Source organism: Muntiacus reevesi, chromosome 4 (assembly GCF_963930625.1).
Source record: "Muntiacus reevesi chromosome 4, mMunRee1.1, whole genome shotgun sequence".
Taxonomy (NCBI): Eukaryota; Metazoa; Chordata; class Mammalia; order Artiodactyla; family Cervidae; genus Muntiacus; species Muntiacus reevesi.
Genome location: NC_089252.1, coordinates 58,603,945 through 58,630,312, shown reverse-complemented (window position 1 = coordinate 58,630,312; position 26,368 = coordinate 58,603,945). Strand labels below are relative to the sequence as shown.

The window sequence follows — 26,368 nt, the reverse complement described above, 5'->3', positions numbered from 1 at the left end:
GTGTCCCCTGCACTGGCAGGCGGACTCTATGCACTGGACCACCAGGGAAGCCCCCCATAGTTGTATTTCTTAGTCTTAGGAGCAGGTTAATCAGTCTGAGAACCTTAGTTCTTTGAAAGGAAAACGAGGTTTACCTGTGATGTGTAAGCGGTTTGCACTATAGACTGTGTTTGGCATGTTATCATCTTCCTCCTCTGCCACAGTATTTTCAATTCTAGATTATTTTAGGTGTCTTGCTGCCACACTGGTTTAAGGATTTTCCTTTCCCTTTCCTGCTTCCCAGTATCGTTTTCCCAAATGTTTACTAATGAGAAAGTGCTGCCGGCCCCCTCAGCCATTGTCCTGTCAGCTTGGCTGGTGCCCTTCCACGTTCCAGAGTTTATTCAGAGTTCAAACGGTCTTTCTCGAAACCAGGTGCTGTTCTGTAGGACGATGTGTGGGCCACAAGCTTTTTGGCAGCATTCCTGTTAACCCACATGCAGAAAAATATACATGTCCAGGGGACATGCAAACATGCATGTCATCCTTAGGCCCACATTGGATTTAGGAAACTTGGGGACAGTTGGAACGAGAGGTGTCAGCTGGCTGGACCTTGGCCTTGAAGGAACGTCCGTTGCTTGTTTAGGCCGAACCCAGCAGACTACAGGAAGCCTTGAAGGCTATTAAAACATCTGCGGACGTGGGAAGGACTTTGCCCTGATTGTGTTCAAAGGCGTAGGAAGATGGCACCAGTGGATTGGGCGGACTTTGTTTTTCCTGCTTATCTGAAGTCAAAGCAAACACGCTCCATGTTTTTAATGATTCGAAGCAGCTCTTTGTATTTTGGCTGGATTCCTTTAATCTGGAGGTTCTCACGCTTTTTTCATCTCTTGAGCACTTTCCACCCTAAACTTGTCCACGACCCCAGACAACTTTTGGTTCCATGGCTTATCCTTATCAATATTTGCTACATCAGAAAGTGAAACTATGTCATTTTAAAAGGATTTATTTATTCATTTAAAATGACAATGATACCAGAGGGGTGGGATGGGGAGGGAGGTGGGAGGGGGGATCGGGATGGGGAACACATGTAAATCCATGGCTGACTCATGTCAATGTGGCAAAAACCACTACAATATTGTAAAGTAATTAGCCTCCAACTAATAAAAATAATTGGGGAAAAAATAAAATGACAGTGATAAATTCAGTGTATTTTACTGTAACGTTTTTATAACAAAAAGTTATTTTTCAAAACAAAACTTCCGGGGAAGGGTGGCATTGTGTTTCATCCCACCGGCCTCTTTAACGTCTGTGTTGGAGGAGCGCTGCCCCGCAGCTGCTCCTGGACTCGTCTCTCGTGTCCTTCTCATGAAGGGTGCAAAGTGAGCTGGCCGTGCAAAGACGGCGGCTGGAAAAGGAAGGGAGACTCTAGGCTTTTCAGATGACTGTGGACATTTTTTTTTTTAAAATAAAAGCTAAACTAGATGAATAGTAGTTTCTTAAAGGTCAGTTGCAATATGAAATTGGAAATTCAAGCGATGAACCTCTTGTTCTCTGCTTCATGACCGCGCATCAGTATGCCTTGCGCTGTTTGTGCCCGTTCATGGTTTTGTAACACTATGTATTCGTCCTTGGGAAAATGTGGATTCCCTAGTTACCCAAAACATCGCATGCGTTCATATCACTGCTGATCTTATGATAGAAGTCTTTCTGTAACTGAGAAACTGACAGCCTCAAAAGGGCAGACACACGTCCTCCCCAATTCTGGCTCAGATTTGCACACGGACTACAAAGCTGCCAGCTTTCCTTGAAGTGACAGTCGTTCATTCCTTTTCTGCTAGGAACCTTCCAAGTGCCCCGTCTGAATGGCCACAGATTGTCGGTCGTGGTTCTTGCTGTAGAGGCGGCCGCGGGCGCAGCGGGACCCTTCCTCCCGCACGGGGGGAGCAGGGCTCGTCCGGGCGGCCTGCGTCCCCTTCTGCTGGCGCGCCCGCGGCTTCCGGGTCGTGCGGGATGGCACGGAGCGTGTCCCCGGGCGGCAGCGGGCCCGGTGCGGTCCAGGGCGCCTCGCTGTCCGTCTGACACCTGGTGGGTGCTCGCGTCAGCCCGGCGTCCCAGCTGGCCCCAGCCCTCCTCTCCCGTGGTCGTCTGTACGGTGTGCCTCTGTTTCTGCTCTGCAGATAGGGTCATCCGCACCGTTTTTCTAGATTCCACATGTGTGCGTTAATACGCGATGTTTGTTTTTCTCTTTCTGGCCTAGTTTTCTGTGGGACCTAAATGGGGGGAGAGCCAGTGGAGGGGAGGCTATGTGCACACTTGTGACTGAGGCGTATGTCTCTACAGAAGTAGATGCGCAATGTAAAGCAACTACACTCCAATTAAAAAAATTCAGGAAAGAAAATGTCCTCCAGGGTTGAGCCTGAACAAAACAATTCATTTCACTGCTTAACAAGTGAAGTTTTAAGCAAAACTGACCTTTAACATTTTTTTGAGATTTGAACACCTTGTTCTCTTGCCGTGTTTCCTGATCATTGTAAGTGTTTGGGACAGTGGGGAGGCGCCACCACCGTGGTCCGTGCGAACCAGACGGCAGCATTTCTGTGCAGCTGTCACGGGGTGAGAGAGGCGACTACCGTCTCAGCGTTGGCATGACTGTGGTTTTCTCTTTGGGGAGCGTCTCCCGACACTCAGGGCCCGTGGCCCACACGTTGAGACGTGTCCGTCCGGCCGCCCCAGCCTGTCTGCCAGGGCCGTGTTCACCCCCGAGGTCACGCGTGTGCCCGTGACCGCTCCTCCCCCGACGTGAATGGACACACGTCCTCACTTCTGACGGGCTGAGCTGATGCCTTTCCATGTTGCTACCACTGCCTCTTTCCTTTCCTTCTGTTTCAGCAAGGGAATTTCAGCAGTTCCATCGGCTCCGACGGGTACATGCTCTCGTCGCTGACCTGCGGAATGGCTCCGGTGACGTCCATCACGGAAGGGCTCCAGCAGGTGAGCTGTGCCGGGGCCTCAGGACAGACGGATACCCAGACAGACACCCAGACAGACAGCTGGGCCTCTCACTGAACCTCAGTGGGCAAAGGCTGAAGGAAGACATGGCAGCTTTATCTGAGGATGTGAAGAGTTGTTACTGAAGTATCAGCTTTATTCTTCCTCTACCTGGGAGAAGTAAATAGGAAATATTTTTAAGTTGTTTAGTCACCAAGTCACAGCCCACCAAGTCCCGTTGTCCGTGGGCTTCTCCAAGAACACTGGAGTGGGTCAGCATGCCCTCCCCTAGGGGATCTTCCTGACCCACAGATGGAACCCAAGTGTCCTGAGCTGGCAGGCAGATTCTTCACTGTCTGAGCCACCAGGGAAGCCAGGTTAAAGCTGTAACGTGAGGACCTGACACTGGGAAGAAGCCTCCCAGACGGCGCTGCAGGTGTAGAGAGAAGGCACCTGCTCTGCTATTAGGGTGTTAACCTGGTTTTCCTCTGAGGACGCTTCATCTTCTGGGTTTGAAAAATGGAAGTCTCTGTCTTTAGGGGGCGTGTGCATGATAAGTTGCTTCAGTCGTATGCGACTCTGCAACCCTATGGACCGTAGCCAGCCAGGCTCCCCTGGGATTGTCCATGGGATTCTCCAGGCAGTAATACTGAAGTGGGTCGCCATTTCCTTCTCCAGGGGATCTTCCCCACCCAGGGTTCGAACCTGGGTCTCTCAAGTCTCCTGTACTGGGAGGCAGGTTCTTTACCACTAGCGCCACCTGGGAAGCCTGGGAAGTTTAGGGGTTAGAGGTGGTCTTGCCTGAAAGCCCCAGGATATTAGACCAGAAACTTTCCAGTGAGTCAGACCCCAGAAGCTCAGGGAGGTAAGTCAAGGGTGCGATGCAGTCCCTGCCCTCACGGAAATTGCGGTTCACCCAGGAGAGACATGAGACTGCTCCTTGACGAGCCTGCTGCCGCGTCTGCTGTTGGCACATCAGCGGTGAGGCAGCAGCCTCTGGACCCCAGGCGGCTTGCGGTCTGATGGGAGAGACTGAGGCGACCGCTGAGAGAGAGCCGGGCGGCGCGGTGAGGGTGGGGAGACGGGGGCGGCGCACGACAGAAGGCTGTGTGGTCAGCCTCGTCCGCCCCGGAAAGGCCGGCGAATCGGGTGGGGAGAGGCTTGTCTTCTCCCTCTGCTTCTCTCAGAGGAGAGCCTCGGAACCCCCGGGGGCCCAGTGCTTGAGTCCACACTGTCGCCGCGTGGCGTGCAGATGCAGCCCCTGCTCAGGGAACTGAGACCCCGCACGCCTCGTCGTTTGGCCAACACCAGAAAAGAGCAGCCGCTAAATTTCTTGTAGGTGTTCGTAGAGAATGTGAGCAGAAGCCCGTGAGTTCCCACAGACCTGCTCCCCAGTCCCTCGCAGTGCCTCCTGTAAGCGGCGTCTTGCATGTTGGTGTGGCTCTCTGTTACAGCTGATGAGCTAGTATCGAAACGTTCTTACCACCCCAAGTCCACAGCTTGCCTTGGGGTGTATTCATGGTGTCGTCCATCTGTCGTTTATCCATCCTGTGGGTTCTGATGACCACAGAGTGACCCACATCCAGCATTAAAGTGTCCTGCGGATCATCCGCTGCCCTGAATGTTGCCCTCTGCATGCCAAGTCACTTCAGTCGTGATCGACTGTCTGACCCTGTAGACTGTAGCCCGCCAGGCTCCTCTGTCCACAGGGTCATCCTGGCAAGAACACTGGAGTGGGTTGCCATGCCGTCCCCTGGGGGCCCTCCTGACCCAGGGACTGAACCCACATCTCTTATATCTCCTGCATTGGTAGGTGGGCTCTTTACTGCTAGGACCACCTGGAAGCTCTGAATATTCCCCTGGGTCCACCTGTTTCTGAAATCCTGGCAACCACTGATGTTTTCACTGTCTCCGGAGTTTGCCTTTTCCAGCTTCCCTTTGGTTTTTACACTTTTCAAAATTATCCTTCTGCCTACTTGAGAGAATCCGGTCGTTTTTGAGACTTGATATGAAAAACAGCAGACCCTCATCCCGTATACCCTTTCACCCTTCTCAGAAGCAGTCAGGCTGCCCTTTTAGCCGGACCTCATGACCTTTACCTCCTTGTCTCTGGAGCGGACACTCCATGGGGGCCAGCTGATTTCTTGGTTCTGGATCAGGTTGAGATCCTGCTGAAGGGCGCACATGGAGCTCTCCTTGCTCACCCCCCTCCCCACACTTACCCTCCCTTTTAGTGATACTGTGATTTTGGTTAGATCTGTACTGAGATCACCATCATCAGGGCTATTTCAACACTGTTCACAGCTGAACTAGGTAATACACACAACCCGTTCTCCTTTCTTGTACAGTCTTTTTTATCTTTCCCTGAAACGAAAGGTTAGCTGGCCTTTTACTAGGTATTATTCATAATGATTGTGTTCATCTCCTCTTAGAAATATCAGATACTCTGTCAGTTTCACCTTCTGGAAGGAGTTCCTCGCGGAGCCTTCTGACCTGCTGTCAGGACTGGCTGCGTCCCCGAGTCTGGCACTTGGGGGACCCTGGTCCCCCTTCGCGGTCACCCCGGGGACCCTCCGCCTCTTGTCAGCATCGGGTCCCCTGCTTCCTTGTATCACAGGATGTTGCCTTTCTCTGTTGAGGCCCTTCTCTTTGGCTGCTTCCCTCTTCTGGTAGCTTCCTGAAAAGGGGGTGCCGCTTGGGAGGCAGTTTTTCTGTGGGATTTTTGTTCCCTGCCCAGGGATGGAACCCAGGCCCTCAGCAGTGAAAGCTTGGAGTCCTGACCACTGGATGAAGGGAATTCCTGGGAGGCAAATTTTTTGATGCTTTGTATCTTTGAAAATGTTTCTCTTCGTAGTTTCCTGCCTTTTAAAAGTTGGATTTGTAAGTGTTCAAGTGAGAGTCCCTTAGTAGAAAGGGTGAAAATTAATGGTATGGTTAATTGCTTTCTTAATCTGAGACAGTAATTGCTCTTTTTGAGTTGGTTGTCTGCCCAGGTCTGGAGTGAGCTGGTGATGGCTGGCACTGGTCATTCTCAGCGCCTGGCATAGGGTCTGCCTTTTACGATCAGTACATAAACCTTAAACCAAGAAGCCTTGATTGTAGTTTGGATATTTGAGATGCTTCTTTGGATCTTCCCTAGCTCGGAAAATCCTAAGATTACTAAGAATCTCTGTTTCGTTCTTTGTATACTTTGCATGTATTTTTAATAACTGGACAGCTATTTTGTCATTACCTGTGGTCTGACAGGCCCTGTGCAGTCCAGTGGCTCAGAGCAGACAGCTTTTGTTCTCTGTGTTCTGCTGGTGCTTACAAAGTTTTCGTCATATATCCTTACCCTTGGAGCAGATCGGAGGGTACGTCTCAGGGACTACGTATCAGAGACGTATCCGAAAATCCCGTGAGACAGATGCACGAGCTGTCCTGTCGTGTGAGCTCACGGGTCTCTCTGTCTCGCAGGTCGTCACCATGGGCCTCTTCCGCACGATCGCGCTGTTTTACCTTGGAAGTTTCGACAGTATTGTTCGTCGCTGCATGATGCAGAAGACGAAATCGGAAACTATAGACAAAACTGCCTAATTCTTACCCCTTGGAAAAAGACTGTCTGAATAATTTACCAGCTTGCTGCTAAGTGGGACACAGTTTTGGGCTTGCAGACACTTATGTCTTGCTTTCTAATCTGTGAGATTGGACCAGTGATCTTCAGAAACCTGGCTGCAAGCAAGGGGATCGCCGTTCAGCTCCAGACTATTATTGATACTATGCAAATACGGAGGAGGCCACTTGATTCTCTCCCAGGTGGAGAGGTGATGGTAAGGGAACTCATGGCATGTCAGCAGGATTCCGGAATGATCATTGAAATGTTTCTTCTATTCTATTTTTTCCCATTAGAAATCATGTCCAGAAATGGGTTTCTGGGACCTTTTCTTTTTTTCTTGTTCTCATTTTTAACTTGGTGTGTTTTATTCCACAGATGCATTTTACACATTGCCGTGGGGTCTGAATGCATCATAATGTCCCTGACTCACTCTGATGCTGGTGGTCCCTTGTGGTTTCTTTCTCTTTGATCCCATAAAACTACACGGGGGATGGGAGAGGACCATACAGAGGAACGAAGGAGATAAATATTTTCCAGTAGGAAAAAATAATGATTTTTTTTTTTGTCTTCTTTAGACTTGAATGCTTAGGGCACTTCTCAGTTTTCATTCATGGAGAAAGGTAGCCTCCTAAAATATTTTCTGAAGAGAAGTAAAACCTTAGAAGCTTAAAAGTTTACAGTTTTCTTCAATAGCCGTAATGACCCGAAGCTCACCCATTCCATTGTAGTTTCTTATTCTTCCCATGTCTTCCTTTCCAATTTTGCTTAGACTGCTATAATATTTTTAGAAAAAAAGAAAAGAGAGACACCAATTTTTTTCCTTGACTTTTTAAATTAATTAATGAATTTATTAAAACAAATGGAAAAGTTAGGAAGTGTGACCTTTGTCTCCTCGTAGCATATATGTAGCTTTTAAGAAAGCCTGAAGGGGAGTTTGCTGCTCCAGCGGTTGAGACTCTGCCGTTCCAACGCAGGGGCGCAGCTTCGAGCCCTGGTGGGGAGCTAGGGCCCCACGTGCCGTGCGGCACAGCAGAGAAACAGCAGCGCCGACAGCACGCTTCAGTTGGGGCTTTCCCTGAGACGGCCACGTGGGTCCCCTTCCTTGGGCTCATGTGGAGCCTTACACCGATCCATGTTTGTGTTGAACCTCACTTGCACTGCAGAGGGCGATTCCATCTGGCCAAGGTGTATAGTCATTTCAATATGCAGCTGAAGCAATACTCTTACAGACCCACCTCCTCATAAAAGAAGATAGAAAATGTCCCCCCTTCCGTTTTCTGCCGGTGTTGGAGGGGCTCCTGGCAGCAGCCTCAGTCTTACTCATTAAGGAAAAAAACTAGGACGACAAGGGCTGCGGGTGCTGAAGATGCTTGTTTCTGAAATGAAACGATCGCCCTGTTCTTTCCATGACTCCCCCTCCATACCACGTGTTAAGAAAGCCCAGCCATCGCTGGCACAGTGGAGGCCTGGACACGCTGTTCCTCTCCGGACACGGGCCGCCGTCCGCGGGCGGAATTCTGCAGCGAGGGCCCGGGGAGGCTCGGCCCGCGAGCCGCTCCGCCGGCGGATGCGCGCTTCGGCCTGAGCCTCGCACACACTGTGAGTTTATGCATCTCCACGTTCCAGTTCCTTTTGGTGAGAAAAGACCACTGCTTTGGAAGAAGGAATTTTTTTTTTCTCTTGTTCAAAAACAGCAGCTGTACAAGAGATTAAAGATCTGAACACTATGACAAAGCTTTTCTGCTCTTGAGTTTTTGAACTCTTGACTTTCAAATGACTTAATTTTTACAAAGTAAGATTTTTAACGGCTTTTATCCACAGTGTCTTTTTAAAAGACATGAGAACGGCACGTGTTCAAACACTGACAGAGACAGAAGAAATGATTATTTAATATATAAGTTGCTTGGGATGACTTCATTGCACTCTGTGGGGGTTGGTTCAACCCATAAAGTTTTCATGAATCTTTCAGCCTTGAGGAGCCATCATTTGCAAATTCTGTTGAGTCATATTGGGCAGCTTCTAAAAGGGAGTAATGACTGTATTTTCCTCATTGGCAGAAAACAGATACAAAGTAAAACCTGGGTGTTTCTCAATTTTATTTTCTCGTAAGTGTTTCTTGAATGTGGGTATCTTCTATTGATGGTCTATATTAAAGCCTAGTCCAAGATGGTGCATTCTTTAATTAAATTAACTATCTCAGTAGTTATTTCAGTATACATTTCTCAAGGTATCCTCAGAGAGAGTTCAGTCATTCCAGGTCACCTACTACCCAAGCAAATCTAAGAGCTCCTGTTCCACAACGGGGAGATATCCCCAACCAAGATGAAACTCAAGCATGAGAGCAGATTCTTGGAAATTATAGCATTGGGGAATTATAGTATAAGATTCGTGGAAATATAGCATCTCTTTGTCAGAGATGGCAAAGGTCTACAGTTTTGTGAACAAAAAGGTTTGAAAACTGAGGTAGTTCCTTTTTTTCTTCCTACACTTGGTGCCATAATTCACTTGATAGCAAAACCTGACTTGAGATTCCTATAGTTTTTATTTATGTCATGCCATGGGTTGTTCACTTGTCTGAAGACATACCAACGATTTTGATGACAGGGATTGCCCCGGACTCTGTGGAGATGTTTTTATAATATCCAGTGTAGACCCCATATTACCTTTTCAAAATGTAAAAAAAAAAAAAAAAAAGGAAATTTTCTTTGGATGGGGGATTGTAGACACTTCAGAAGCATCACACAGTGACCTGGCTTCATCTAAATCGTGAAACTATTACAAGGCAAATTCTATTTTTTATCTTTTTTTGGCTCAATTCTTGCTAAACCTTTTATTATACTGATTTCTTTTTTGCTCGGAAAGAAGAGAAATACTGAGTCAGACTGCAGATTGTTAGGGAAACTATTGGCTTTTTTTTTTTTAAGGATCACATTGATTCAACACTTTCTATTGTGCCCAGAAGTGGACAAGTCTTACTTGTGGCAGAAGAAGTTTAATCATGATTCTGTTGAAAGGTGGGTTCTGTGTGTGTGACCAACAATAGCTTATTATGTGCGTTTCAGGTCTGATGTGCCTGCCTCTGCTAGGTTGGGTTGTACCATTTTATTATAATGTATTTGTGAGTATATTTATTTTAATGTTTAACGTTATTCAGCCATTGAAATTGCAAAGTATGTTCAAGGACCCTTTATCATTGAAAAAGTTATAAAAATTCTCATTTATTTTTGCCAAAACAAAGTCAAGAGAGTTGTTCTTTTCTATATGTTTTAAAATTTAACTCTCAAATCTGAAAAGCGAAGAAATTAAAAATGCTGTTACTGATGGCCCCTTTAGATGAAATTATATTTGTTTCATTATGGGTCTCTGTTTGGATCATTTATTGCTGATTCTTGGAAGTAAAAATTGGAGAGTCGTTTCTAATATTAAATGACAAAACCTTTTTGATAATAGTTGCTTTGATTCAAAGAATTGTATGTCTTTGTCTTTTCAGAAGAAGGTAGTCCCATAATAATTTTTTTAAAAATGAATTGTATCAACAGATTTAATTTTATTATATTCCAATTTAAACATGTCTTAACTCACTTGAGGACACTTAAGCTATTCATACTTTTTGACCTAAAATGTTTGTATCTTTCTCATTTCCTTAACTTCTTATTGACTCAGTGTTGAAAAATACCTACTAACCATAACCTCCCATATTCTGGACTAAATCTTGTTTAGTTCAGGGCAGTGATGGCAGATTTGGTATTTTGAAGAGGAGAGACTAGCTTTATATTTTACACTTGCTTGAGGTGACAACTCTAAAGGCGTTTTTAAACTGATAAGAGTGCATATGACTATTTTGATATATAATAGAACCTGTGTTTGCTACTTTAGAAGCTTATGTGGCAGAATTGTAACCTAATTTTCATATCTTGTATTTCTTAATCATGACAAAAAATAAATGGGGAACATGCTTTACAGATTTGAAAATCTGTTTCTTAGAAATGTACATTTTTAAAGACACATTTAAGCAAAACACCAGTCTCTTTCATGATATTATCCTAACCTTGCATCTTAAACACTTGACAAGGCTTAATTTTTATCATTTTTTAGGAAGTATTATGTTCACAGTAGATGTTTCCGCCCTTGTTTCAGATATGTTCTGGATTTGTGTGACTCCAGTGTGGGGTATATGAATAAAAAGGAAGAAATATGGAATTTAAGAAAATTTCTTAGGTAATTATGTTTCATACACAAATTGATTTTCTATGCTTTAAGGCTTCATATTTCAACAAGGAAATATCTTCTAGACTCTGAAGGGCATAGAAGAGAGAGATGGGAAAGAACATGCCTTAATATTTCTTGGTCCTTAAATAGAAAAATTGTGGTCACATTAAGAAGAGATGCCTTGGATGGCTTGATTGGCAAATTGAACCTTTGAGTTTGAGCAACTTGTATACATAAATGGCATAGGATATCACCTCTGTAATTTTTATGTTTGGATGTTTAAAAAGGAAATTATTTCTTGACTTCTGTTACACTCTTGATTTTATACACCCCATTTTCTCTCATTCGGCCTGTATTTATCGAATGCCTATGAGGAGCTTGGTATCCAGGCACCGATGTAAACAGTACTGGGTGTAAACAGTCTGTGCCCTCCCCGAGAGGAGGCCGTTTCTGGTGTGTAACCCCTGCTTGCTGCTTCATCCCTCTGAAGGCTCTGGTGAGTCTTCCTGGAGAAAGAGGAACTGATCCTCATTCCTTTCTTCAGGCTTCTGAACGTTATGCCGCCATCATTTGAATGCCAAGCTCTATTCTAGGCTGGGAATGTACAAAGGAAAATATGGGCCCTGCCCTCAAATAGTTTATAATCTGGGGGAGGGGGAGCGCAGGTCAGGAATTACATGGTGGGATTTCCCTGGTGCTCCCGTGGTTAAGACTCCACGCTTCTGGTGTGAGGGGTGCAGGTTCAATCCCGATCAGGGAACTAAGGCCCCGCAGTGCTGCATAGCACTGCAAAAAAGAGAGAGAAATTACATGGTGATCCGACAGTAGCTATGACGGAGGCATCGTGACTAGCGTTGGAAGATGCAGCCTGTGCCAGTCCCCGCTGTGAGCGCTCTGTCTGACTCGCTCGGACCGGGCGCTCGCCCTGCCCTGGTGCCTCAGCCCCGGTTCTGAGCCAGGGCGCGCGGAGGTTAAGGAGCAGCGAGGTCGCAGCAGCACAGCCTTGAAGCCTGGATCCAGACGGGTCTTCTGACTCGGAGCCTCCCGGCCGCCACGTGAAACCTGTTAGCGGCATGAGTGGAATCCTCGGGCTGCCCAGGACAGGCGGGGAAGGTCACACGGAAGGAAGCGGTTGAGATCAACCTTGAGGAATGAATATGAATTTGCCACAAGAAAGCTGGGTTCCTCTCAGGGAGACGAGCGTATGTGCAGGGAGAAAGTGGGAGAGACCCTGGCGTCTCCCAGAAAGCCCAGGGCGTGATGCAGCTCCAGGAGAGGGCGAGCGGAGGATGGGGGGCGGGGGGCCATATCACCCACATGGAGGAGCTGAGGCTTCGGCCTCTGAAGAATTCTGAGCACAAACAGAATGGCTGGATTTTGGAAAGATCATGGCTCTCTGAAATTTCAGGGTTCCTGAGCCCTTGAGCTTTGGAATAAACATTCCTCGTTAGTTTGGGGGGAAAAGTCAGATACATATTGTTATGGGTTGACTTGTGTGTCCTCATTCTCTCAGAACCTGTGGATGTGACCTTACTGGGAGTGGGGTCCTCACAGATACAACCAAATTAAGGTGAGGCTATTAGTGTCCGCATCCAATATGACTGGTGACCTCATAAAAATAGGCGAAAACAGAACCTGGGAGACCACCATGGGAAGACAGTGGCACAGATAGAAGTAATGCAGTTGCAAGCCAAGGATTGCCAGCCTCTAATGAAAGCTAGGAAGAGGTAGGAAAGATCTTTCCCTAGAGCCTTCAGAGGGCGCGTGGCTCCACTGACCCCTTGATTTGGGACTTTGAGCTGCCAGAACTGTGGGAGAATAGATTTCTGCTCTAAGTCACTTGGTTAGCGGTCCTTTGTTACTGCAGCCCAGAAAACAAATGCACTAACTTTGCTTTTTCTAAACGTGTTCATCAGCAGTTCATGTCTGTGAGATACTGTATCTTGTGCTAAAGAGCATAAGAGGGGGCTTGCCTGGTGGTCCAGGGGTTAAGAATCTGCCTGCGAGTGCAGGGGTCACCGGTTCGATCCCTGCTCCAGGAGGATCTCACGTGCCCTGAGGCAACTAAACCCATGTGCCTGAACCACAGAGCTCCAGAGCCTGGGGGCGCGCCTGGAGCCCGTGCTCCACAGCAAGAGGAGCCGCCGCAGCGAGAAGCCCCCGCCCTCCAAAGCGAGAGAGAGCCCCCGTTCTCCAAAACTAGAGAGATCCCCTCCCCTCCACAGCTGGAGAGAGCCCCTGTGCGTGCAGACCTAGTCCGACAACGAGTAAGGAGCATAGAGAATAAACATTAGTTATTGCACGTAAGAATATAAGTTCTTTGCCTGTTCTCAGCACTATGGTGTTTCATGTTAATCCAACAAGAGGAGTAAGCATTTGAAAAGTAGAAGTTCCTAATCTCAGTTTATTCACTTTAAGTGCCGAGTCATTAATCTGAAAGGAAAAAAAAATTGCCTTGAGTGAATTTACTGTGCTTTCCTTTGTAAACGTTTGCTGGCTGAATTTGCACAATGATTTACCTGCACTTCACTGCCTGGTTTCAAAAATTGTTTTTTAATTATTCCAAGCATTTATTGAGCTTTAGGACCCACTAAAAGTTAGCCAGGTGGGTTTCCTGGCTACATCAGGGCTTGTTGGTTTAGATCCCATAAAAGACGTTCCTGATGAGGACGGGCAAGTACAGAAGAGGGGCTCTGGAGTGTAAATGAGTCAGGAAAGCTATTACTGTTACTATACTAACTAATGTGGAATTAGTATTATAACAACATCATCATGCAATGTTTGCCACAAAGTATGCAAACCATCTTAAAGCACATGGCAGTGTGTAGCATAAGTGTTTATAATGTATGAGATACTGTGTCGATTATATCAGTAAAGTTGGAAACAATGTAGAAATACTTGATATTGGAAATCAGTGTTTTGAATTGCTTATCTATGCCTGTGAGAAGGTTTTAAGCAGTTCATTTTTCTTTTATGCAGGCTCTGCTTGTTTTTATTCTCCTTAGTTCATTTTGTTTATGGGTTTATTTGCACTTGTTTGCCTAACTGGTTTGGGGTCATGTTTCATATTTTTAACTCTTTCGTCTCACCTATTGTCAATTCCCACTCGGTTAGCACTATCTTTCTATCCTTGCTTTAAATAAAAATTTTAATAGTTTGGAAGAATTTGATACATACCTATATTAAATATTAGTATGTTTAGATTAAAATAATGTCCTTTTGGGTTTTGTAAACTTTGGGAACATTTATATTGGTGATGAATAGACGGCGGGTGGGGGGGGGGAAATGGAAAACTGACATTTTCTTGGACTCCAAAATCACTGTGGATGGTGACTTCAGCCACAAAATTAAAAGACACTTGTTCCCTGGAAGAAAAGCCATGACAAACCTAGACAGAATATTATAAAGCAGAGACATCAGTTTGCTGACAAAGGTCCATGTATTCAAAGCTATGTTTTTTTCCAGTAGTTATGTATGGATGTGAGAGTTGGATTGTAAAGAAGGCTGAGCGCCAAAGAATTGATGCTTTCGAATTGTGGTGCTAGAGAAGACTCTTGAGAGTCGCTTGGACTGCAAGGAGATCAAACCAATCAGTCCTAAAGGACATCAACCCTGAATGTTCACTGGAAAGATTGATATTGAAGCTGAAACTCCAATACTTTGGCTACCTAATGCAAAGAGCCAACTCATTGGAAAAATGCTCATGCTGGGAAAGATTGAGGGCCTGAGGAGAAGAGGGTGACAGAGGATGAGATGGTTAGACAGCACCTATGCTATTTAATTGGAGAAGGAAATGGCAACCCTCTCCACTGTTCTTGCCTGGAGAATCCCAGGGACGGGGGAGCCTGGTGGGCTGCCGTCTGTGGGGTCACACAGAGTCGGACACAACTGAAGCGACTTAGCAGCAGCAGCAGCAGCATGCTATTTAATGGACATGAGTTTGAGCAAACTCCAGGAGATAGTGAAGGACGGGAAGCCTGGTGTGCCACAGTCTATGGAGTGGCAAAGAGTGAGACACGACTTGGTAACTGAACAACAATATTGGTGATGAAGAGAACTTTCTGAATGATACTGTTAAATATCAACCAGTAGATGGCGAAAACTGGCAATAAAACCCTTTTTGTTTGGCAGATTGGAGCATAAAGAAGGGAAGCACAGGCCTTGGAGACACTGGGTATGATTTCCATTCCCTGCGTCCTGTCCTTTTCTCTTCCTGGTACCAGCCACCGCTGAACCCAGCCAGACCAACCATTGGCTCTTAAAAGTGGAAGACGTCTTGGCAAGTGAAATCCCACTGCCTACATTTGGAAGGTTATTGGAAGGCCTCTAGGTTTGTACCTAGGACTCCTGACTCAGACCAGTGCCCCTTCGACCAGGTTACCAACTCATTTCATTCACACACTTCTGAGGATTGCTTGCCCTGACACTTCTGGTGGAATCTGATAAGCATGCAATCTGAATGGGGTAGTGGTTTCACTGTCTTGATTGAAGGATTACCCAGAACATTCCTAGGGAATATTTACCTTAGTCAAGATTAATGCAGACCTGTCCTGAGAATGTTGGATTATCAAGGTGCCACTTAAGTGTGGAAGAATCTGTGGAGTAAAGGAGAGAAGGAAGGCTACCCTTCACTCGGAATGGGCTCTGCGTCCTTCTGGTCCACCCCCCTCCCCCCACTGGCAGGAGGACAGCCTTGGTTCCAGCTCTGGCCTCTCGCTTCCTCGCTCACATGCTGGGTCGCAAGCACTGAGGCTTTCAGTTCCTCCTAAGTAACTTCAGGAGTTAAGGCAAGTTCTGAGAAGACCCCTACCCCAGGACGGGTGGCCTCAGCTCGGCTATCCTCTGTTTCTGTGAGAACAGATCCCCAGCCACCGCTCCTCGCCCCCCTGCCGTGGAGAAAAGGCGACGGTACAGCGGCTGGAAGCGGGAAGGACCGTCTTCTTTTACTCCTTGCCTGGATGAGACGTTGGCACCAGGTACGCATGCCTACAGGTGGGCTGGCATGTCGGCTGACTGGCTTTGATAAATGAAGAGACGAAAATAATTTCCCGTGCTTATTTTACCAAAGACTGAACGTGTTGATTTTAGTCTAGGAAGGAGACCAAATACAGTGTGAGAACGTGTGTGCGCACACCGCAGTACTCAATCCGTGTATTTCTAAGACCACAACAAGCGAGGCTCCCTTAAGTTTTACTTGAGCCCTATCAGGTGTTACTCGCTCCATCGTGTGTGTGCGACTCGTGGCAACCCCTTGGACTGTAGGCCGCTCGGCTCCTCTGTCCATGAAATTCTCCAGGCAAGAATACTGGAGTGGGTAACCATTCCCTTTTCCATGGGATCTACCTGACCCAGGGAGGGAACCCTGGTCTCCCTGCATTGCAGGCAGATTCTTTACCGTCTGAGCCACCAGGGAAGCCCAATTAACTAAGCCGCCATGCTATTAGGAAACATTTTTTTCCCCTGGCACTTTGTCAAAGACTTTTAGAAATAAACATAAGCACATGCAACTTGTCTGCCCTCTGTGGTTTTTTATCTGGGGGCCATTTGTACTAATGAATTTCTTTTAAATGCTTACGTATATAAAATGTATATGTATGAATGTGTATAAAAATATTAAAAATGTGTACACATATGTGTATATATAGGTTGGGGTATGTATAGACAACTCGAGAAGGTGCGGACGTCTAGAACTGAGTGCTGGACAACCTCGGAAGCCTTTAGAAAAAACCCACCCGCCCTGACTGTGGGGCTAAGGGCCTGAAACTGCCCCCGCGGCTCCTAACCCAGCGCCGAAATGGTTGGGAGCAAGGAAAAAGGAACCTGCCTGCAATGCAGGAGACCTGGGTTCGATCCCTGCGTCAGGGAGATGCCCTGGAGAAGGGACAGTCTTGTTGCCCGGAGAATCCCATGGACAGGGGAGCCCGCGGGCCGCAGTCCCTGGGGTCGCAGAGCCCTCCACCACCACTCGCTCCGAACAGCGCTTGGCCGCCCCGGCCGTCCGTCCGCGGGCCCGGGAGCCGCGACTAGCCTGGGCCCGGGTGGGGTCTCCGAAGCGCGCCCTCTTCGTGGACAGCCAGAAAGCAGCTGGAAGGAAACGCCAGGCTCGGGGCTTCCCTCGCGGAGGCGCGCGCGGCGTGGCCTCTCTTCTCGGGAGGCCGGCGCCGAAGCCCCCTGCTCGGGGTCAGCATCGGCCGAGTGTGGACACCCGGGGTGCGGACGCGCGCGCCCGGCTAGCGCGCGCCCGCGGCTGGAAAGGGTCCAAGCGACTCCCGGCGCCGGTTTTCTCGGTGTCTCCCGCCTCTGCCCCCGGCAGCCAACCCCAGCCGCGGGCGGATCCCCGGGCGCCCCGGGGCCCTCGAGGGCCCCGGAGACCCCGCGCGCGCGCCCGGGCGCCGCAGGCCCGAGGAGGCCCCTCGCGCGCCCACCGCGCCGCCCGCCCCCCGACCCCGGCCGAGCGCGCGGAGCGGGCGGGGCGTCCCGGCCCCCCCATTCCCTCGCTCCCGCCCGCCGCGCCCCCGGCGGGGCGCGCGCTCCGCGCCGGCCGCGGCGCCTTTAACCCGGCCGGGCGGGCGGCTCCGGGGAGGGCCCGTCCTTTCTTCTTTTTTTGAATGAACCGTGTGACGCCAGCACAGGAAACCGGGCGGTTCGAGCGGAGAATGAAGTCAGAGGCCGGGCCCCCCGCGCCGCCCCCTTCCTCCCGCCGCCCCGCCCCGCGCCCGGTCCCCCGCCGCCGCGAAGGTGCGGGCGCCGGGCCCCCCCGGGCGGCGTCCTCGGCCGGAGCGCGCGGCGCGGGGGCGGGGAGAGGGTGCGCGGCCCGGAGGCGGGGTGCGCCGGTGGGGTGCAGCGGAAGAGGGGTCCGGGGGGGGAGAACTTCGTAGCAGTCATCCCTTTTTAGGAAAAGAGGGGGAAAAAAAATAAAGCCCTCCCCCGCCAGCGCCGCCTCCCACCCTCGCGGCACCACACACAGCGCGGGCTCCTCGCGCTCGGCACCGCGGGGCCGGCGCGGCCAGCCTGCGTCTATCGGCAGTTCTTCGGAAAATGCATTGGCCGTTCGGAGTTTGATCCGGAGAGGATCCCCGCCCGCGTCCCCGGCTCGCCCGCCGGCCCCGGCTCGGTGTTCTCTCCCCGGGGAGGCGTGAGGCGGCCCCGCGGATACAGATCCATGTGTGTGCCCGCGCGTGTGTGCGCGCGTGAAAATTGCCGAGAAGGGGAAAATCACAGGACTTCTGCAAATACCGACTGAGAAATGGTAATTCAGCCGCCGCCGCCGCCGCTGCCTTCCGTTTGCTCGCGCTCTTAAGATCTCCGGTTCGGATTCCTATGGATTGACATTTCTATGAAGAAGTCTGGGAATCAAACTGGAAATTCTCCTAATTTTTTGCACCCCCCTCCCCCAACTCCTGATTCATTTGGAAGTTTTCAGAGCAGCTCTAACTGGAGAGTTCTGAAGATTGATGGAATCTTTTTGCCTTTTCATTTGTTTTCACAAAAAAGGAAACTTGACAGAGAATCATGCTGTCCTTAAAAAATACAAGTAAGTTCTTTGCACAGGAAATTGGTTTAATGTAACTTTCAATGGGAACCTTTGCGATATTAACTTTAAGTGCTTTGGAGTAAGTTTAATTTCCAGGCAGTTTAATATATTCTTCTAAGCGTGTAACTTGTAGTGTGTGTGCCCTGCTTTCAACCAGCGTATAGAGGGAAACGCACCTGATTTTGACTGATTAGTTTTTTTAACCTTTCAGCATCACGGAGGAGGTAGACTGATATTAACAGTAATTAATAATGTGCCTCATGAAATAAAGATCCGAAAGGAATTTAAATAAAAATTTCCTGCATCTCATGCCAAGAGAGAAACACCAGAATCAAGTGTTCCGCGTGATTGAAGACACCCCCTCATTCAGGAATGCAAAGCACATCCAATGAAATAGCTGGATTATAACTCTTCACCCCTCTTGCGGGGCCGTGGGGCAGGCAGCGGGGGGCGAGAGGTGCTGTGGGGACCCGGCTGCCCTTCCGCTGCGGAAGGATGGCTCACGCGGGGGGAACAAGCTACGATAACCGGGAGATCGTGATGAAGTACATCCACTATAAGCTGTCGCAGCGGGGCTACGAGTGGGATGCGGGGGATGCGGGAGCCGCGCCCCCCGGGGCCGGCCCCGCGCTGGGCATCCTGTCCTCCCAGCCGGGCCGCGCGCCCGCGCCCTCCAGGACCTCCCCGCAGCCGCCCCCGGCCGCCGCCGCCGGGCCTGCGCCCAGCCCGGTGCCACCTGTGGTCCACCTGACCCTGCGCCAGGCCGGCGATGACTTCTCTCGGCGCTACCGCCGCGACTTCGCCGAGATGTCCAGCCAGCTGCACCTGACGCCCTTCACCGCGAGGGGACGCTTCGCCACGGTGGTGGAGGAGCTCTTCAGGGACGGGGTGAACTGGGGGCGCATCGTGGCCTTCTTTGAGTTCGGAGGGGTCATGTGCGTGGAGAGCGTCAACCGGGAGATGTCGCCCCTGGTGGACAGCATCGCGCTGTGGATGACCGAGTACCTGAACCGGCACCTGCACACTTGGATCCAGGACAACGGAGGCTGGGTAGGTGCTCGTCCGGTGGGGGTCAGGGCCCGGCGCCTGGGGTCCCCGCGGTCGGAGGGTGGGGTGTGGCTGGGCCCAGGTCAAGGGCAGGCCGGTGAAGTGAAACCAGGTGTGCGGCCTCCCTTTCTCTTCCCCTGCAGAGAGCTCTCCCTGCCAACCCTACTGTGATCACTTCTTCCCTGGAGACATTGCTTCCCTTGCCTGTCAGCCACTGAAGTTCAAAGAACCAGCCTTTGCTGGATCAGTAGAATCTGGGGATAAAGGGCATCCCTTCAAGGTTTCCCAAACTGGGACTCCAGGGATCCCCATGATCACAGTACCTGTTCGAGTAGCTTATTGAAAAGGAGCATTTCAGGGACAACTCATAAATTGGACACCAGGCTGAGTCCTGGCTATCTGCATCAGAAATATGCTCCTCTGGGGGTTTCTGCTTTGTCCTAAAATTTGGGAACCGCTGGATTAGAACAGACTCCTCTAGAGGCCCAGGGGCCTGCCTTCTCTGACTCACTTGGTAAAATCTACCCAAAGAGGAGAACCAGCGTAGCCCCCTTCCCTAGAACACTTGGATGACTGTGAAAAGGTAAGTTGACTTCCAGAGTCCGGTGACACTGACCTCCAATTTGTGCCACGTTCCTAGTGGGCAATGACCTTGTGTCTTGCAGAACCCTTGGCTATGGGTGTTTGTTTCATCACTGACAGATTTCACATTGGCCACCTACCTTGTGTTCTATTTCCATAACTTGTGTATGATTTAGAAGTTTACTGGAATTTTTAGTATATTTTATTTTCCACCCTAACCTCCTAACCTACAATGCACATCGTTTGGTGGGATCCTCTGCTGGGCGAACTTGCATCCAGAGTATCTGTATAAAGATAGAAGAATTGATTCCTAGCTGTGGATTCTCATGCTGTGACTTTAGTTGAAGTGATTGATGCTAGTATTTTTGAAGATCATCCGTGAGCTTTTTTCCTGGTACTGTTGTGCTGGGCAGAGCCTCCGTCATGGCACCATGAAGCTCTTTTCGTGAGTGTGATTCTCTGGGGGGAGGGGTGCAGCTCAGAAGACTGAAGAAGTGTCATTGACATCTGTACTTCATATCTGAAATGATTAATTTGTGAAAAAGTGAAAGGAAGAACCGGTTCAAGTTTTTTGCAGACTTTTTGTTTTAATCTGAAGAGCTGTCTTTGAAAAAGGATGCCATTCAGTGCCTCCTTTTACAGTCACTAGGAGGATTACTAATATTATTATTTTATAGGACCTAACAGGAGTAAAAACCTTAGAAGTCACTACATGTGGGTTCGATTTCAAGAAGCACGTTATCTATTTTATACGGTTACAAAGTGTGCTAGTATTAGGGGGCTGAAAAGAGAAAAGTCCAAGAAAAGCAGATGACTGACGTGAACATCTGATCCAACTTGACCAAAGTTGATGAAATATTGATGCCACTGTTTAGTGTCTAAAAGTAAAAACCCCACTTAATCTCTAAAATTTATTAATAAATGCTTTTTGTGAACTGTTTGTTTCTTTTAGATCCCATTTTACCAGATCTTTAGTAATTCTGGAAGAGTTCTGTAGAAGGTGTAAGGAATATTTTTGTTAAATGTTTGATTAAGTAGGTGATTTTGTTTTTAACCACTATAACCAAAGAGGTAGGGACTTCCAGATGCCAAAAGGATCATTTTGAGACCAAAGTAAAACTAACTGAACAGTCTGACTATTACATACTTTTGTGAAAAAATATTAAAATTTTTTTCTTTCTGGTTGAAAGAAAGCCAAGGTGGTAACTGTCATGTGTCAAGTAATTCAATGAAAAGATGGGAAATGGAGACATTTGTTTATGATAGAAATTAAGATGTAATCTTGATCTTTGTTGTCAAGTTGTGGTATATTAGCATCTCATACAATTGAATTTTCTTTTTAAGTGAAGGCTCGCTCTTTCCTCCTTTCAAAATAGAATTTTCTTAGTAGACCCTATCTTTGTGGTCAACAGGTATCTGAGGTTGATAAATGTAGAGGCTACATTTTATGATGCCAAACCACAATGACGTACCATAGAACATGATAAACTTTTTCTTGACAAAACCTCTTATAGTAAAAATAAATCATATAGAAGCACAAATTGCTGATGGTGAAATGTGTAGCATTCAGGACAACATAGAGATGGATAACCAAATAGGAAAACAAAGGACTTTGGCAGAAAAAAGTGTGAGGAAATGCTATCATAAATGGGCACTTTGGAATAATAAAAGAGGTAGTATTATTTGAGAAGTATATTTGGGAGGCTGATTTACATGTCCTTTCCAAAGATGCATTATGAATCTAAATTTTTATTTTGAGCATTTGGCATCCAGACAGATTTTCCTCCCAATTTGCACCAATCAGGGCTGCTTCTCTCATAACACGTGTTGTGGTATGGCATGGAGGACTCGGTGCGGATGGGCACGTTTCGGAGGAGAGCTGGCATGCTCGTCTAATGTTGGAGAGTGACGGGCACTGCTTACAGGGCTCAGTGGATCAGCCCATCTGCTGAATCTGTTCTGATGGGGGCTTTAGACTCGAAGTCACATTTGTTCTTTGCTGCTGCTGCTTCTGAGGCTGAGGGAGAACGGCTTGCACTCCGTGCTCCATAAGCTGGAGAAGGCAGGACCTTGGATGCTAAGTGCCTGAGAGGTGGTCTCAGAAGTCTGCACGCTACACAAACACTGAAGAGGAAATTGGCCGTGGGGTGGACTGTGGCTTTATCCCTGAGTCTGAATAAAGCATCCAGAGGGAGGCAGGATGGCAGAGCAGCGAGACGGCAGTGGTCCTAGGAAGCATCTGAGAACCACTTCTCCATGTGTGGGAGCTCGTGGGCATCCCCTGGGAGCGTCTTGGAGGAGCAGAGCCTCAGGCCCCACCCAGAGCCTCTGAGTCAGAGCCTGTGGTTCGCACATCTACAGGTGTTGGGGTGCACAGGGGAGTTAGAGATGCCAGCTACCATCACCGACCACTGATTCCCGTGACATCTTTTAGGAAAAATGAGAGTCCGGGAGGGGTCCTGCAGCGTCCCCTTCCAGTGGCCTCCTGGGATCCATGGTGTTACCTAGGATGCCGAGTATTTCCCAGGTATCTGCTAGAGTGGTCTGAGCTTTGGAGGAGAGAGGCTGGAATGCTGTAAAGACGAGTGAAATGATCACAAGCTCTGACCTCAAGGATGTTTTTCGTGGTAACTATACAGTCTGTGGGCCTTCCTCGGTGGCTCAGCGGTAAAGAATCTGTCTGCAGTGCAGGAGACAAGGGTTCCATCCCTGAGCCAGGAAGATCCCCTGGAGGAGGGCACAGCGACCCACTCCAGTCCTGGCTGGCTACAGTCCATAGGGTCGAAAAGAGTCGGCACGACTGAAGCAGGTGAGCGCAGTACAATATGGTACTGGCACTGGTGGCCCCGTTAAAGGAAGATAGCTTTCCCACTCCCGGTAAAGACAGGAACCTTAACTCTTCATGGCTGTATTCAGTATTGTTTTATCCCCTTGTAACTCAGTTCAAATTTCTGTAGATGAGTTTAGGGGCCCTGGGACCACTTCACGGCCACGGTGGCTTTTGCAGGCAGAGGGCTGAGATGTAGGCAAGTGGATGGTGAATGGTGCGCTCTGAACTGAGAAACGTGAGAACATTTTGCTTCCTGTCTTAGGAGAGAGGGAGATGTCTGACAACTGCATGGATAAGATGCTTTAATAGGCGATTGGCTTCCTTCTGTTGAGATGGTGGGGCAGCTTTTTTGTGTGCTCATGTTTTGGTCTCTGTGGTTTAGGAAGACAGGAACTTACTTCTCCACATCCAGTAGAGGTTAGCTTCCTTTTTATTAGTTGGTCAGCAAGCAGTTTCTCTTTTCTGTACATAGTCCACATCCACTCAAACATTTGATTAACTGGAAAGCAAGACCGTTCTCAGGCCAGTGTACAAAATGCATGAGAAAACATCGTTTTTCTAGTGGTTGAACGTTAGCTGCTTAAGGCCAATTTTGGCAGCAAAATGATAGGATTAAAAATAGCCCGAAGAAGATCCAGTCTTAAATAATATATTTAATGATGAACTTTCCTTGGGAAAGTGCATCTTTCTGCCTGCGAAGAATCATATGACCCCTTTCAATAATTATCCTGTAGAGAAAAGACACACTATGGCTCCTAGGCTGCAGCCACGTGCTGTTGAGCAATCACATTTGGGGACTTTTGTGAAATTTGACAGTTCACTCAGTTCTCTTTTCTGTTTTAGGGCCTTTGTTGCTGTTTAATGTCAGTCGAAAACATGGCTTTCTTCTGTGCATCCTGTTACTTTTAGCTGTGCTTTCTAGTGAGGACGGATTGATCTTTTTAGCAATCCTTGGTTGAACTACTACATTTCAGACTCGCTAAATGTCATTAGGCCACATAGTACACCAGGGAACAGAAAGCCACAGATTTTTTTTTTTTAAGCCAAACTCTTTTAGTTTGTCTTTCCTCCCAGTCCTTGTCAGCTTTTTGGAGGCTGATAAACCCACTCATAAAGCAGGTGTGTGGGTACTGTGTGTGCTAATAGCAGCCTCTCCCACTCAGCACTCCCCCACACCCATTTCTGAGGTCACCCATCGTGTCTTCGCAGGAGCAGTATTTCAGTAGTATTGCAGCGTTCGTGCTGGAAAAACAACACTGTCTTTGTGGTGTGCGAGTAAAAGGTTCTCTCTGCCCCCAGAGATATATTGTGTTTGAGGTTCAAAGGTTCTGTTAAACCTTTTTAAAGTAATCTAATAGCGCCTGACTCAGGTATGGCTGTAACCTCGCACGCTGGTCCCCCTTCCCCCAGCTTCATACAGGGGACCACTCGGAGAAGTGAGTCCAGCACGGGGCTCTTCTTTCATCCCTCTTGGTTTGATTCAAACCAAGTCCGTGCGTGAGGTTGAAGCAGGATTAAGGATGAAAGTTAGCCGAGGACTGGGACGGTCATTCAGCAGAGCTGATCGCACGTCTTCTCTGTACCCCGTCCTGGGTCAGGTCGGGGGTCCCGGGAGGAAGGCATTTTCCCTGCCCTGGATGCCGTCACAGGCCGGGGCTAGAGATGTCATGAATTCTGTTGCCCCCCAGCCCAATGAGATGATTCTAAACTCTCAGATTTAGAGGGGGGAGAAAAGCTAAGTGTGTGTTATTTTGCATACACTTCAGTATTTGTCTGAAAAAGCTATTTCTAACCATATGCCTATTCATGTGTGCATTAGGCCTGATTTAACTAGGAGAGGAATATAGATAATTAAAAAAAATATTGTGTTACATGGACGTGTGCTTAAGAGAACTGAAAGGCAAGGGGAGTTCCCTTGTTAAATATTTACCCATTAGGCGCTCTTTATACATATTATGAGGACTTAATAAACTAGTACTAGTCTGCAGTTTTTAAAGTATTTCATTAATTCTTTTTCAGTAAGAGACAATCAAGGTCTGATGAAGATGGTTAGAATAGATTAGTTTGAAGAACTATCTTTCTTAAATCATTTTGGTATGCAGAAAGTCAGAGTCGACTTGAACCAAAACAGGGGAGAGATGAAAATAAAAGCTTTTGTTTTGGTTTGGTTTTAGGTTCTAGTCCTATTTCTGTTTAAGAGGCTTCTCTTCCAAAACTCGCATACAGCAGTTCCTAGTCCACGGTGACGTTTGTGCTCCTGAAGAGCAGGTGTTTGCCATCTAACGTCTTTTATTCGTGGTCCTCCTTCTGTAATGAAGGTTGTAAAGCTTTCGAAATCACAACAAAGCCATTTTCGTTCCTAAAAGTATTTTTGTAGATTGCTGCTTGTTCTGATCTGCTCGATTCTGTAGTGCCAACATGACTTCTCTGCTCTTCATTTGCCAGACCAAAGATAAGCCCAGCTGTGCTTCACTGAGCACGGTGATGGGCGTCTGTTGCTCCCTCTCGAGAGCCACGTGGACTTTCTCATCGGGACCTGCCCCCCGCCCCCCGCACCAGCCTCCATCGCTGACCCCTACCTGCCCATCATCCCAGGGCAGGGGCACCTGCGGGGTGGACTCCTCGTGAGCCTCTAGCACGTGACGGGTGGGCTCACCTGCAGGAGAGAGCACTTGTCTGGACCGCAGGGGAGCGGGGCAGGAGAAGGGTCTGTCTGGGCTGGAGTACCTGGACCCCATCTGCATTCTCGCCAAAAGCAGCCAGGCAAGGAAAAGTTCTTTGATCAGATATGATGGCTTTCCCTCCAGAGACCATAAATTCCAACCCTGTGCAGGAAAAAGATAGGATCTGCTGGAGGAGTGTGCTGGCTCTGATCTCTGCAGTGGGAGAGTCGAGCGGGCCTGATACTGTAGCCTGAGATGAAGTTTCACTAACTCAACGCAGCTAAAATAGCTTATACTGAAGACTACTTCCCCAAACGCCCTCTTAAACACGTTAGAAAGGGAATCTCCCTGCCATGCTGGCGTGGCCATTGGTAGCAGCTACAAACGCACTAAGGGCTACTTGGCTGGTTTTCTCAGGCGATGGACCAGGTTCCATGAGAAAGATCTCTGATGTTTCCATTCTGCTCCTTGTTTTGCCTTCAGAATTTCAGAGATGGAGCCAGATTCCATTTTCGGTTAATAATCAGGTCGTCTGTGCTTTGGAGCTTCAGCATAACGAGTCAGCTTATGACTGACCCCCTCGCCTCTCTATTCCTCTGTCCTAAAACCAACCCAAGGATCCATGGTATCAAGTGAAGCTTAAATTTCTCCTAAAACCATCCCAAGGATTCATGGTATCAAGTGAAGCTTAAATTTCTCCTAAAACCAATCCAGGGCTCCGTGGTATCAAGTGAAGCTTAAATTTCTCCTAAAACCAAGCCAAAGATCCACTGTATGAAATGAAGCCTAAATTTTCCAAGGGAGATTTTACCATTGAGAACAATGCATCTTTCTTGTGACAGTCCCAGTTACTGTGTTTCTGTATTTTTAAGCTGTCTTTTCTTAAGCTGCAAAGGAACATGGAGAGTTTATGACTTCTAGGGCTTGGAGTGCCAGAC

The 26,368-nt window shown here is 48.2% G+C and overlaps 2 protein-coding genes across 6 annotated transcripts in view; both read left to right on the top strand.

The window, feature by feature from the left end:
- The window catches only part of KDSR (3-ketodihydrosphingosine reductase), a 37,885-nt gene extending 27,360 nt beyond the window's left edge, over positions 1-10,525 (top strand). For all 3 annotated transcript variants that reach the window (XM_065932868.1, XM_065932867.1, XM_065932866.1), the window contains 2 exons: positions 2,872-2,973; positions 6,427-10,525. In XM_065932868.1, the coding sequence (XP_065788940.1) occupies positions 2,872-2,973; positions 6,427-6,546 (222 nt within the window). In that variant the 3' untranslated portion in view covers positions 6,547-10,525. The remainder of the gene's footprint in view (positions 1-2,871; positions 2,974-6,426) is intronic.
- A 7,122-nt stretch (positions 10,526-17,647) lies between these two features.
- BCL2 (BCL2 apoptosis regulator) overlaps positions 17,648-26,368 on the top strand; it is a 193,411-nt gene continuing 184,690 nt past the window's right edge. For all 3 annotated transcript variants that reach the window (XR_010662939.1, XR_010662938.1, XM_065932865.1), the window contains exon 1: positions 17,648-19,358. Coding sequence is in view for 1 of the 3 variants with exons in the window: in XM_065932865.1 (XP_065788937.1) it covers positions 18,804-19,358 (555 nt within the window). In the remaining 2 variants the exon portion in view is untranslated. The remainder of the gene's footprint in view (positions 19,359-26,368) is intronic.